Here is a 14,792-nt window from a genome sequence, read left to right on the forward strand (position 1 = left end):
CCCGCCATTATTTTACACACAAAACGCGGGACAGAAGCCCGCCGCTGAGGGGGCGGGGCTTCTTCCTCAGCACTCACCAGCGCCATTTTCTCTCCACAGCTCCGCTGAGAGAAAGCTCCCCAGGCTCTCCACTGCAGAATCACGGTAGAAAGAGGGTAAAAAGAGAGGGGGGGGGGGGCACATAAATTTGGCGCAAAAACAGTATATACAGCAGCTACTGGGTTAACACTAAGTTACTGTGTGATTCCTGGGTCATATAGCGCTGGGGTGTGTGCTGGCATACTCTCTCTCTGTCTCTCCAAAAGGCCTTGTGGGGGAACTGTCTTCAAATAGAGCATCCCCTGTGTGTGTGGTGTGTCGGTACACTTGTGTCGGCATGTTTGACGAGGAAGGCTATGTGGAAACAGAGCGGGTACAAATGAATGTGGGGTCGCCGCCGACACCCGATTGGATGGATATGTGGAAGGTTTTAAATGAAAATGTTAATTCCTTGCATAAAAGTTTGTATAAAGCTGAAGCCTTGGGACAGTCAGGGTCTCAACCCATGCCTGATCCTACAGCGCAAAGGCCGTCAGGGTCTCAGAAGCGCCCACTATCCCAAATTGTTGACAGAGATATCGACACGGATTCTGACTCCAGTGTCGATGGCGATGATGTAAAGTTGCAGCCTAAAATGGCTAAAGCCATCCTCTACATGATTATAGCAATGAAAGATGTGTTACACATCACAGAGGAAACCCCAGTCCCTGACAAGAGGGTTTATATGTATGGGGAAAAAAGGCAAGAGGTGACCTTTCCCCCTTCACATGAGTTAAATGAGTTATGTGAAAAGGCTTGGGAATCTCCAGATAGAAAACTGCAGATTTCCAAACGGATGCTTATGGCGTATCCTTTCCCGCCAACGGACAGGTTACGCTGGGAAGCCTCCCCTAGGGTAGACAAAGCTTTAACACGCTTATCCAAGAGGGTAGCCCTGCCGTCACAGGATACGGCTACCCTAAAAGATGCTGCGGATAGAAAGCAGGAGGGTATCATGAAGTCCATTTATACACATTCAGGTACCCTACTAAGGCCGGCAATTGCGTCAGCATGGATGTGTAGTGCTGCAGCAGCATGGACAGATACCTTATCTGAGGAACTTGATACCTTGGACAAGGATACTATAGTACTGACACTGGGGCATATAAAAGACGCTGTCCTATATATGAGAGATGCCCAAAGAGACATTAGCCTACTGGGCTCTAGAATAAATGCAATGTCGATTTCTGCCAGAAGGGTCCTGTGGACTCGGCAATGGACAGGCGATGCCGACTCAAAAAGGCACATGGAGGTTTTAACTTACAAGGGTGAGGAATTGTTTGGGGACGGTCTCTCGGACCTGGTCTCCACAGCTACGGCTGGAAAGTCAAATTTTTTGCCATATATTCCCTCACAACCTAAGAAAGCACCGTATTACCAAATGCAGTCCTTTCGATCACAAAAAGGCAAGAAAGTCCGAGGTGCGTCCTTTCTTGCCAGAGGCAGGGGTAGAGGAAAGAAGCTGCACAATACAGCTAGTTCCCAGGAACAGAAGTCCTCCCCGGCTTCCACTAAATCCACCGCATGACGCTGGGGCTCCACAGGCGGAGCCAGGCCCGGTGGGGGCGCCTCTCCGAAATTTCAGCCACAAGTGGGTTCACTCACAGGTGGATCCCTGGGCTATAGAGATTGTGTCTCAGGGATACAAGCTGCAATTCGAAGTGATGCCCCCTCACCGTTACCTCAAGTCGGCCCTGCCAGCTTCCCCCATAGAGAGGGAAATAGTGTTAGCTGCAATTCACAAATTGTATCTCCAGCAGGTGGTGGTAAAGGTTCCCCTCCCTCAACAGGGAAGGGGTTACTATTCGACATTGTTTGTGGTACCGAAACCGGACGGTTCGGTCAGACCCATATTGAATTTAAAATCCCTGAACATATACCTTAAAAGGTTCAAGTTCAAGATGGAATCGCTCAGAGCGGTCATCGCAAGCCTGGAGGAGGGGGATTTTATGGTGTCTCTGGACATAAAGGATGCTTACCTTCATGTCCCCATTTATCCACCTCATCAGGAGTACCTCAGATTTGTGGTACAGGATTGTCATTACCAATTCCAGACGTTGCCGTTTGGTCTGTCCACGGCACCGAGAATATTTGTCAAGGTAATGGCAGAAATGATGGTGCTCCTGCGAAAGCAAGGAGTCACAATTATCCCATATTTGGACGATCTCCTCATAAAGGCGAGGTCCAGAGAGCAGTTGCTGATCAGCGTAGCACGCTCTCGGGAAGTGTTACAACAGCACTGCTGGATTCTGAATATTCCAAAGTCGTAGCTGATTCCTACGACGCGTCTGCCCTTCCTGGGCATGATTCTGGACACAGACCAGAAGAAGGTTTTTCTCCCGACGGAGAAGGTTCAGGAACTCATGACACTGGTCAGAGACCTCTTAAAACCAAAACAGGTGTCGGTGCATCACTGCACGCGAGTCCTGGGAAAGATGGTGGCGTCATACGAGGCCATTCCCTTCGGCAGGTTCCATGCGAGGACCTTTCAATGGGATCTGTTGGACAAGTGGTCCGGATCGCATCTACAGATGCATCGGCTGATCACCCTATCCCCCAGGGCCAGGGTGTCTCTTCTATGGTGGCTGCAGAGTGCTCACCTTCTTGAGGGCCGCAGATTCGGCATTCAGGACTGGGTCCTGGTGACCACGGATGCAAGCCTCCGAGGGTGGGGGGCAGTCACACAGGGAAGAAATTTCCAGGGTCTGTGGTCAAGTCAGGAGACTTGCCTTCACATCAATATCCTGGAACTAAGGGCCATATACAACGCCCTAAGTCAAGCGGAGACCCTGCTTCACAACCAATCGGTGCTGATTCAATCAGACAACATCACCGCAGTGGCTCATGTAAACCGCCAAGGCGGCACAAGGAGCAGGGTGGCGATGGCGGAAGCCAGCAGAATTCTTCGATGGGCGGAGAATCACGTACGAGCACTGTCAGCAGTGTTCATTCCGGGAGTGGACAACTGGGAAGCAGACTTCCTCAGCAGGCACGACCTCCACCCGGGAGAGTGGGGACTTCATCAGGACGTCTTCACGCAGATTACAAGGCGATGGGAACTGCCACAGGTGGACATGATGGCATCCCGCCTCAACAAAAAACTACAGAGGTATTGCGCCAGGTCAAGAGACCCTCAGGCGATAGCTGTAGACGCACTAGTGACACTGTGGGTGTTCCAGTCGGTTTATGTGTTTCCTCCTCTTCCTCTCATACCCAAGGTGCTGAGAATCATAAGAAAAAGAGGAGTGAGAACAATACTCATTGTTCCGGATTGGCCAAGAAGGACTTGGTATCAAGAGCTGCAAGAAATGCTCACAGAGGACCCATGGCCTCTGCCTCTAAGACAGGATCTGTTGCAACAGGGGCCCTGTCTGTTCCAAGACTTACCGCGGCTGCGTTTGACGGCATGGCGTTTGAACGCCGGATCCTAGCAGAAAAAGGCATTCCGGATGAGGTTATTCCTACGCTGATAAAGGCTAGGAAGGACGTGATGGCTAAACATTATCACCGTATATGGAGAAAATATGTTGCTTGGTGTGAGGCCAGGAATGCTCCTACAGAGGAATTCCAGCTGGGCCGTTTCCTTCACTTCCTACAGTCGGGAGTGACTTTGGGCCTAAAATTGGGGTCCATTAAGGTCCAGATTTCGGCCCTATCCATTTTCTTTCAAAAAGAACTGGCTTCTCTTCCTGAAGTTCAGACGTTTGTAAAGGGAGTGCTGCATATTCAGCCCCCGTTTGTGCCTCCAGTGGCACCTTGGGATCTTAACGTAGTGTTGAGTTTCCTGAAATCACACTGGTTTGAGCCACTTAAAACCGTGGAGTTAAAATATCTCACGTGGAAGGTGGTCATGCTATTAGCCTTGGCTTCGGCTAGGCGTGTGTCAGAATTGGCGGCTTTGTCACATAAAAGCCCCTATCTGGTTTTCCATATGGACAGGGCAGAATTGCGGACTCGTCCGCAATTTCTGCCAAAAGTGGTGTCATCTTTTCATATGAACCAACCTATTGTGGTGCCTGTGGCTACTCGTGACTTGGAGGATTCCGAGTTACTAGATGTAGTCAGGGCTTTGAAGGTTTATGTAGCCAGAACGGCTAGAGTCAGGAAAACTGAGTCGCTGTTTATCCTGTATGCATCCAACAAGCTGGGTGCTCCTGCTTCAAAGCAAACTATTGCTCGCTGGATCTGTAACACGATTCAGCAGGCTCATTCTGCGGCTGGATTGCCGCTTCCAAAATCAGTAAAAGCCCACTCCACAAGGAAGGTGGGCTCTTCTTGGGCGGCTGCCCGAGGGGTCTCGGCATTACAGCTTTGCCGAGCGGCTACTTGGTCAGGTTCAAACACTTTTGCAAAGTTCTACAAGTTTGATACCCTGGCTGAGGAGGACCTTGTGTTTGCTCATTCGGTGCTGCAGAGTCATCTGCACTCTCCCGCCCGTTTGGGAGCTTTGGTATAATCCCCATGGTCCTTACGGAGTCCCCAGCATCCACTAGGACGTTAGAGAAAATAAGAATTTACTTACCGGTAAATCTATTTCTCGTAGTCCGTAGTGGATGCTGGGCGCCCATCCCAAGTGCGGACTTCTTCTGCAATACTTGTATATAGTTATTGCTTAAATAAGGGTTATGTTATGGTTGCATCAGGGTTATCTGATGCTCTGTTGTTGTTCATACTGTTAACTGGGTATGTTTATCACGAGTTATACGGTGTGATTGGTGTGGCTGGTATGAGTCTTACCCTGGATTCCAAAATCCTTTTCTTGTACTGTCAGCTCTTCCGGGCACAGTTTCCTTAACTGAGGTCTGGAGGAGGGACATAGAGGGAGGAGCCAGTGCACACCAGTATCCTAATTCTTTCTTTAGAGTGCCCTGTCTCCTGCGGAGCCCGTCTATTCCCCATGGTCCTTACGGAGTCCGCAGCATCCACTACTGACTACGAGAAATAGATTTACCGGTAAGTAAAACTTATTTTCTCTGACGTCCTAGTGGATGCTGGGACTCCGTAAGGACCATGGGGAACAGCGGCTCCGCAGGAGACAGGGCACAAGAATAAAAGCTTTAGGATCAGGTGGTGTGCACTGGCTCCTCCCCCCATGACCCTCCTCCAAGCCTCAGTTAGATTTTTGTGCCCGAACGAGAAGGGTGCAGGCTAGGTGGCTCTCCTGAGCTGCTTAGAATAAAAGCATATTTTCAGTGAGTCCTGCTGGCAACAGGCTCACTGCATCGTGGGACTAAGGGGAGAAGAAACGGACTCACCTGCGTGCAGAGTGGATCGGGTTTCTTAGGCTACTGGACATTAGCTCCAGAGGGACGATCACAGGTTCAGCCTGGATGGGTCCCGGAGCCGCGCCGCCGGCCCCCTTACAGAGCCAGAAGAGCGAAGAGGTCCGGTGAAATCGGCGGCAGAAGACGATCCTGTCTTCAGACTAAGGTAGCGCACAGCACCGCAGCTGTGCGCCATTGCTGTCAGCACACTTCACACTCCGGTCACTGAGGGTGCAGGGCGCTGGGGGGGAGCGCCCTGAGACGCAATATAACATGATATACCTTAGATTGGCTAAAGAATACATCACATATAGCTCTGGGGCTATATGGATGTGTTTTAACCCCTGCCATTTTTTACAGAAAAAGCGGGAGATAAGGACGTCGTGAAGGGGCGGAGCCTATCTCCTCAGCACACAAGCGCCATTTTCCCTCACAGCTCCGCTGGAAGGACGGCTCCCTGACTCTCCCCTGCAGACTTGCTACTGAATCAGGGTAAAAAAGAGAAGGGGGGGCACTATTGGCAGCTAAAAACTATATAAACAGCAGCTATAAGGGAATAACACTTATATAAGGTTATCCCTGTATATATATATATATATAGCGCTTGGTGTGTGCTGGCAGACTCTCCCTCTGTCTCTCCAAAGGGCTTGTGGGGTCCTGTCCTCTATCAGAGCATTCCCGGTGTGTGTGCTGTGTGTCGGTACGTGTGTGTCGACATGTATGAGGAGGAAAATGATGTGGAGGCGGAGCAATTGCCTGGGTTAGTGATGTCACCCCCTAGGGAGTCGATACCTGACTGGATGATCGTATTTAAAGAATTAAGTGATAATGTCAGCACTTTGCAAAGAACGGTTGATGACATGAGACAGCCGGCAAATCAATTAGTGCCTGTCCAGGCGTCTCAGACACCGTCAGGGGCCCTAAAACGCCCGTTACCTCAGTGGGTCGACACAGATCCAGACACAGATACTGAGTCTAGTGTCGACGGTGAGGAGACAAACGTAATGTCCAGTAGGGCCACACGTTACATGATCACGGCAATGAAGGAAGCATTGAACATTTCTGACACTACAAGTACCACAAAGAAGGGTATTATGTGGGGTGTGAAAAAACTACCAATAGTTTTCCCTGAGTCAGATGAGTTAAATGAGGTGTGTGATAAAGCGTGGGTTTCCCCCGACAAAAAACTGCTAATTTCTAAAAAATTATTGGCACTATATCCTTTCCCGTTAGAGGTTAGGACACGTTGGGAAACACCCCCTAGGGTAGATAAGGCGCTCACACGTTTATCTAAACAAGTAGCGTTACCGTCTCCTGATACGGCCACCCTCAAAGAACCAGCAGATAGAAGGCTGGAAAATATTCTTAAAAGTATATACACACATACTGGTGTTATACTGCGACCAGCAATCGCTTCAGCCTTGATGTGCAGTGCTGGCGTCGCGTGGTCGGATTCCCTGACTGAAAATATTGATACCCTGGATAGGGACAATATACTGTTAACTATAGAGCATTTGAAGGATGCATTACTATATATGCGTGATGCACAGAGGGATATTTGCACCCTGGCATCAAGAGTAAGTGCTATGTCCATTTCTGCCAGAAGAGCGTTATGGACGCGACAGTGGTCAGGCGATGCGGATTCCAAACAACATATGGAAGTTTTGCCGTATAAAGGGGAGGAGTTATTTGGGGCTGGTCTATCGGACCTGGTGGCCACGGCAACGGCTGGAAAATCCACCTTTTTACCCCAGGTCACTTCACATCAGCAGAAAAAGACACCGTCTTTTCAAACTCAGTCCTTTCGTTCCCATAAGTACAAGCGAGCTAAAGGCCATTCCTTCCTGCCCCGGGGCAGAGGAAGGGGAAAAAGACTGCACCATGCAGCCGCTTCCCAGGAGCAGAAGCCCTCCCCTGCTTCTGCCAAGTCTTCAGCATGACGCTGGGGCTTTACAAGCAGACTCAGACATGGTGGGGGCCCGTCTCAAGAATTTCAACGCGCAGTGGGCTCACTCGCAAGTGGACCCCTGGATTCTACAGGTGGTATCGCAGGGGTACAAACTGGAATTCGAGGCGTTTCCCCCTCGCCGGTTCCTGAAGTCTGCTCTACCAAAGTCTCCCTCCGACAGGGAGGCAGTTTTGGAAGCCATTCACAAGCTGTATTCCCAGCAGGTGATAATCAAGGTACCCCTCCTACAACAGGGAAAGGGGTATTATTCCACGCTGTTTGTGGTACCGAAGCCGGACGGCTCGGTGAGACCAATTTTAAATCTAAAATCCCTGAACACTTACATAAAGAGGTTCAAATTCAAGATGGAATCACTCAGAGCGGTGATAGCAAACCTGGAAGAAGGGGACTATATGGTGTCTCTGGACATCAAGGATGCTTATCTCCACGTCCCAATCTACCCGTCTCACCAAAGGTACCTCAGGTTTGTAGTACAAAACTGTCATTATCAGTTTCAGACGCTGCCGTTTGGGTTGTCCACGGCACCTCGGGTCTTTACCAAGGTAATGGCCGAAATGGTGATTCTTCTTCGAAGAAAAGGCATCTTAATTATCCCTTACTTGGACGATCTCCTGATAAGGGCAAGGTCCAGGGAACAGTTAGAAGTCGGAGTAGCACTATCTCAGGTAGTGTTACGTCAGCACGGGTGGATCCTAAATATTCCAAAATCGCAGCTGATTCCAACGACACGTCTACTGTTCCTAGGAATGATTCTGGACACAGTCCAGAAAAAGGTGTTTCTCCCGGAGGAGAAGGCCAGGGAGTTATCCGAGCTAGTCAGGAACCTCCTAAAACCAGGCCAGGTGTCAGTGCATCAGTGCACGAGGGTCCTGGGAAAAATGGTGGCTTCTTACGAAGCGATTCCATTCGGAAGATTCCATGCAAGAACGTTTCAGTGGGATCTACTGGACAAATGGTCCGGATCGCATCTTCAGATGCATCAGCGGATAACCCTGTCGACAAGGACAAGGGTGTCTCTTCTGTGGTGGCTGCAGAGTGCTCATCTACTAGAGGGCCGCAGATTTGGCATTCAGGATTGGGTCCTGGTGACCACGGACGCCAGCCTGAGAGGCTGGGGGGCAGTCACACAGGGAAAAAATTTCCAGGGCTTGTGGTCAAGCATGGAAACATCTCTTCATATAAACATTCTGGAACTAAGGGCCATTTACAATGCCCTAAGTCAAGCGAAACCCCTGCTTCAGGGTCAGGCGGTATTGATCCAATCGGACAACATCATGTCAGTCGCCCACGTAAACAGACAGGGCGGCACGAGAAGCAGGAGGGCAATGGCAGAAGCTGCAAGGATTCTTCGCTGGGCGGAAAATCATGTGATAGCTCTGTCAGCAGTGTTCATTCCGGGAGTGGACAACTGGGAAGCAGACTTCCTCAGCAGACACGACCTTCACCCAGGAGAGTGGGGACTTCACCCAGAAGTCTTCCACCTGATTGTAAACCGTTGGGAAAAACCAAAGGTGGACATGATGGCGTCACGTCTAAACAAAAACTAGACAGATATTGCGCCAGGTCAAGGGACCCTCAGGCAATAGCGGTTGACGCTCTGGTGACACCGTGGGTGTACCAGTCAGTGTATGTGTTCCCTCCTCTGCCTCTCATACTAAAAGTACTGAGAATCATAAGAAGGAGAGGAGTAAGAATGATACTCGTGGTTCCGGATTGGCCAAGAAGGACTTGGTACCCGGAACTTCAAGAGATGCTCACGGAAGACCCGTGGCCTCTACCTCTAAGAAAGGACCTGCTCCAACAGGGGCCTTGTCTGTTCCAAGACTTACCGCGGCTGCGTTTGACGGCATGGCGGTTGAACGCCGGATCCTGAAGGAAAAAGGCATTCCAGATGAAGTCATCCCTACCCTGGTCAAAGCCAGGAAGGATGTAACCGCAAAACATTATCACCGCATTTGGCGAAAATATGTTGCGTGGTGTGAGGCCAAGAAGGCCCCTACAGAGGAATTTCAACTGGGTCGTTTCCTCCATTTCCTGCAAACAGGACTGTCTATGGGCCTAAAATTAGGGTCCATTAAGGTTCAAATTTCGGCCCTGTCGATTTTCTTCCAGAAAGAACTGGCTTCAGTACCTGAAGTTCAGACATTTGTAAAAGGGGTACTGCATATACAACCTCCTTTTGTGCCTCCAGTGGCACCTTGGGATCTCAATGTTGTTTTGAGGTTCCTTAAGTCACATTGGTTTGAACCACTCACCACTGTGGACTTAAAATATCTCACATGGAAGGTGACGATGCTGTTAGCCCTGGCTTCAGCCAGGCGTGTGTCAGAATTGGCGGCTTTATCATATAAAAGCCCTTACTTAATTTTTCATTCTGACAGGGCAGAATTGAGGACTCGTCCTCAATTTCTTCCTAAGGTGGTTTCTGCTTTTCACATGAACCAACCTATTGTGGTGCCTGCGGCTACTAGGGACTTGGAGGACTCCAAATTACTTGACGTTGTCAGGGCCCTGAAAATATATGTTTCCAGGACGGCGGGAGTCAGAAAGTCTGACTCGCTGTTTATCCTGTATGCACCAAACAAGCTGGGTGCTCCTGCTTCTAAGCAGACTATTGCTCGTTGGATTTGTAGTACAATTCAGCTTGCACATTCTGTGGCAGGCCTGCCACAGCCAAAATCTGTGAAAGCCCATTCCACAAGGAAAGTGGGCTCATCTTGGGCGGCTGCCCGAGGGGTCTCGGCTTTACAACTTTGCCGAGCAGCTACTTGGTCAGGGGCAAACACGTTTGCTAAATTCTACAAATTTGATACCCTGGCTGAGGAGGACCTGGAGTTCTCTCATTCGGTGCTGCAGAGTCATCCGCACTCTCCCGCCCGTTTGGGAGCTTTGGTATAATCCCCATGGTCCTTACGGAGTCCCAGCATCCACTAGGACGTCAGAGAAAATAAGATTTTACTTACCGATAAATCTATTTCTCGTAGTCCGTAGTGGATGCTGGGCGCCCATCCCAAGTGCGGATTGTCTGCAATACTTGTACATAGTTATTGTTAACTAAATCGGGTTATTGTTGTTGTGAGCCATCTTTTCAGAGGCTCCTTCGTTGTTATCATACTGTTAACTGGGTTCAGATCACAAGTTGTACGGTGTGATTGGTGTGGCTGGTATGAGTCTTACCCGGGATTCAATATCCTTCCTTATTATGTACGCTCGTCCGGGCACAGTATCCTCACTGAGGCTTGGAGGAGGGTCATGGGGGGAGGAGCCAGTGCACACCACCTGATCCTAAAGCTTTTATTCTTGTGCCCTGTCTCCTGCGGAGCCGCTGTTCCCCATGGTCCTTACGGAGTCCCAGCATCCACTACTGACTACGAGAAATAGATTTATCGGTAAGTAAAATCTTATTTTCTCAATAAGAAATTTTTGGCCTAGGGGTGCCGTGAAAAAAATTCTGATATCCTAGAGCGCCGTGACTCAAAAAAGTTTGGAAACCACTGCTCTAGGGTGTTTAAATAGAAAACAAAATGTTAATAGGACTAATACCTTTAAAATATACCTGTCTTCATAGTATTACATCTTAATTTACAGTACTGTATTTTAAAAGTTAATTGTTATATTACTTGATCCACACTAGGGTGTCAGCATGTATTACATGCAGTATAAGGTTGATGTTCATCCTGTGTGAATAGCACGTGCTCAGTAATCATTTGCTGAGCAGGATATTGTTCAATTCCATGGTATCCAGCTAATGCATCAGCAGTGTAAACAGCTGAGAATAAGCACATTCAGTATGCACCTTTTTGCTGAGCAGGACTGCATTCAGGAATTCTATGGAATCCTGATTTTGACTGCCACTATTCCTTTTGATTTTTCCTTTACTTACTCCTTTACCTGTAGGCAGTGTCCCAGTTGTTAAAATGGGAGGTAGAAAACTGATCTAACATTGTAATAATTAAGATGACCTCTACGTTTGTTAATTATATAGGGAAAGGAGGATCTAAAATATAATTGCAACATTTTCCCTCCGTTTTTAACACTGTCATGTAGGAAAATAATGATTTGATGTTTAGAGACACCCATCTGATTTCATATGAAACTGACTGAGTCGTTTTAAGGACGTCTTTGTCTCAAGACATTTCTTTGTGTTTTGCAGGGTGCGCTTCCCTATATACTGAATTACATCATGTATGTTCTATGGGCTCTTCTTTTCTCCCTCCTTGCCGTCTTGTTAGTCCGCAACTTTGCCCCATACGCCTGTGGCTCTGGTATCCCTGAGGTATGTAGAAAATGTGTTTTATATTTTTAAGTTTATAAGGAGCTCATAATAGATGATTATCTTTTGTTTCACAATTTTAAATGAGTTGCATAACTTTCTCTGTAAGGGAGAATATTCTACATCTTTATTTAAATTGATCCATAGCACTATTAATCGCCATAAGTTGGCAGATAAAAATTAATTGTTTGCCTCAAGTCTCTATCAGTAATTTCCATAATTGCTTTTAAATAAGTTCCATTTAATAGCCATGCTAAAACAATCTAAGCTTTTTTCATTCTTTACATTGGTTACATTCTTTTTTCACTCCATTGAAGTATGGGTACATTACAGTGACTGGGTAAAACTAGCCCTGAGGTGGAAAATAAGTTCTTGCTGATGTCAAGTCATGATTTTCCATTGCGCACATTCCTGAGAAAAATTGATGGTGTTGGTGTTCTGACAACACTTCATGGACATCACCAAGAATTAATTTGTATGCTCCATTGTTTTCAAAGAGTCTGGAAGTCAGTACTACCTGAGCCAATCACCTGTGAAAGTGGATTTTCTTCTTCCCCTTTTTTTTTTTTTTATCTAATAGTTTTATTTTCAGGTTTTTTTTTTTATATATACCTATCAAAATGCATTACTTATTCAAAAAAATTAAAAACAAACTTTTCTCTTCCGTCCTAGAGGATGCTGGGGACTCCAAAAGGACCATGGGGTATAGACGGATCCGCAGGAGACATGGGCACACTAAAAAGACTTTTACTGGGTATGAACTGGCTCCTCCCTCTATGCCCCTCCCCCAGACCTCAGTTAGATTCTGTGCCCAGGAGTGACTGGACACGCACTAGGGGAGCTCTCCTGAGTTTCTCTGGAAAAGACTTATGTTAGGCTTTTTTATTTTCAGGGAGACCTGCTGGCTACAGGCTCCCTGCATCGTGAGACTGAGGGGAGAGAAGTCAGACCTACTTCTTCTTAGTTAAGGGCTCTGTTCTTAGGCTACTGGACACCATTAGCTCCAGAGGGTTCGATCACTTGGTTCGCCTAGCTGCTTGTTCCCGTCCCCGCGCCGTCACCCCCCTCACAGAAGCCAGAAGAAAGAAGCAGGGTGAGTATTAGATGAAAAGAAGACTTCAGCGACGGCAGAAGACTTCAGTAACGGAGGTAACACGCAGCGGTCGCGCTGCGCTCCATGCTCCCACACACCAACGGCTCTTGCAGGGTGCAGGGCGCTGGGGGGGAGAGCCCTGGGCAGCAGTTACTGAGGGTCAATCTACCTGGCAAAAGGCATATTCGGTGCCCGGGCACCGTGTACAAACCCCTGCCAGTATAAAAAATTCAAATTTGAGCGGGACTACTGCGAGCCGGGAAGGGGCGGGGCTTAGCCGCACAGCTCACCAGCGCCATTTTCTCTCTCCACAGCCGCTGCAGAGACGCTGGCCCAGACCTCCAAACTCCTTCCAAGTAACAAGGGAGCAAAACGGGGGGGGGCACATAAAATTTGGTGCTTTTTATTGTTATGTGGCAGCGCTAACATCATATATTATTGCTTTATAGTATATGGGCGCTGGGGTGTGAGCTGGCATACTCCCTCTGTGTTTCTCTCTGAAGGCTTCCCTGTGGGCTTGTCCCCTTGTTTTTGGCCGGTGTGAGTGTGGGTGTGTCGGTACTACGTGTCGACATGGCTGAAGGTTCCTCCCCGGAGGAAGTTACTGGGGGCGCAGAAAAGGATTTGGGAATGACTCTGTCGGCACAGCTGACTGCTGATTGGGTGAATATGTTGAGTACACTGAATGCAAATGTGGCTTTATTGTCTAAGAGGCTGGATAAATCTGATTCTCAGACACAAACATGGAGGAAATCCATGGAGGACGCTTTGTCTCAGGTACAGACCACCTCAGAGTCACAAAAACGTTCATTTACCCAGATGGCAGATACAGCTACCGACAGACTCTGAGTCCGATGTCGATTTCAATGAGGCTACTTTACATCCAAGGGTAGTTAGGAGTATTCAGTACATGATTGTGGCTGTTAAAGATGTTTTACATATATCTGACGAACCTGCTGTTCCACACACAAGGGTTTGCTTATATAAAGGGAAAAAGCCTGAGGTGAAGTTTCCCTCCTCTCATGAACTGAACGCTCTTTGTGAAAAGGCTTGGGAGTCGCCTGACAAAAGGTGGCAGATTCCCAAGAGAATTTTTATGGCATATCCTTTCCCCTCTGACGACAGGGAGAAATGGGAGTCGTCTCCCAATGTGGAGAAGGCTCTATCCCAATTGTGCAAGAAGGTGGTACTTCCGTCCCCTGACACGGCTGCTCTCAAGGATCCGGCGTATCGCAAGCTGGAGACGACATTGAAGGCCATTTTCGGTAATACTGGTGCATTGCTCAGACCTGCTGTGGCGTCTGTATGGGTGAGTAGTGCTATTGCTAAGTGGGCTGATAATTTGGCTTCTGATATGGATACCATTGATAAGGATAACATTCTTTTGACTCTTGGTTATATCAAGGACGCTGCAGATTACCTAAAGGATGTGGTGAGGGATGTTGGCCTCTTGGGATCAAGAGCCAATGCCATGGCGGTCTCGGCCAGGAGGGCGCTGTGGACTCATCAATGGAATGCTGATGCCGACTCCAAGAAAAATATGGAAGCTCTCCCCTTTAAAAGTAGTGTCTTGTTTGGTGACGGCCTTGCTGACATGGTGTCTACCGCTACTGCGGGTAAGTCATCTTTTCTTCCTTATGTTCCCACACAACAGAAAAAGGTGCCCCATCAGCAGATGCAGTCCTTTCGGCCTAATAAATACAAAAGAGGAAGGGGTTCGTCCCCTCGCTTCAAAGGTTAGAGGAAGGTGAAAGAGGTCGCCTGCAGTGTCAGGCGCCCAGGACCAAAAGTCCTCCCCCGCCTCTACCAAGTCCACCGCATGACGCTGGGGCTCCCCTGCGAGAGTCCGTGCCGGTGGGGGGCAGTCTCCGATTCTTCAGTCAGGTCTGGTTTCAATCGGTCCTGGATCCTTGGGTTTTAGACATAGTGTCCCAAGGGTACAAACTGGATTTTCAGGAGTTGAGTGCTAGGGAAGATGGTTGCGGCTTACGAAGCCATTCCGTTTGGCATGCTCGGGTGTTTCAGTGGGATTTGCTGAACAAATGGTCCGGGTCTCACCTGCACATGCACCGGAAAATAAGTCTATCTTCCAGGGCCAGGATTTCTCTCTTGTGG

At 48.5% G+C, this 14,792-nt stretch overlaps 1 protein-coding gene across 9 annotated transcripts in view; it reads left to right on the forward strand.

Moving 5' to 3' along the window:
• Positions 1 to 14,792, forward strand: part of LOC134948811 (H(+)/Cl(-) exchange transporter 5-like) — a 389,251-nt gene that overhangs the window by 204,814 nt on the left and 169,645 nt on the right. For all 9 annotated transcript variants that reach the window (XM_063937054.1, XM_063937053.1, XM_063937050.1 and 6 more), the window contains one exon: positions 11,465 to 11,587. In XM_063937054.1, coding sequence (XP_063793124.1) covers positions 11,465 to 11,587 — 123 coding nt within the window. The remainder of the gene's footprint in view (positions 1 to 11,464; positions 11,588 to 14,792) is intronic.

This window comes from Pseudophryne corroboree, chromosome 8, assembly GCF_028390025.1.
Source record: "Pseudophryne corroboree isolate aPseCor3 chromosome 8, aPseCor3.hap2, whole genome shotgun sequence".
NCBI classification, from domain to species: Eukaryota; Metazoa; Chordata; class Amphibia; order Anura; family Myobatrachidae; genus Pseudophryne; species Pseudophryne corroboree.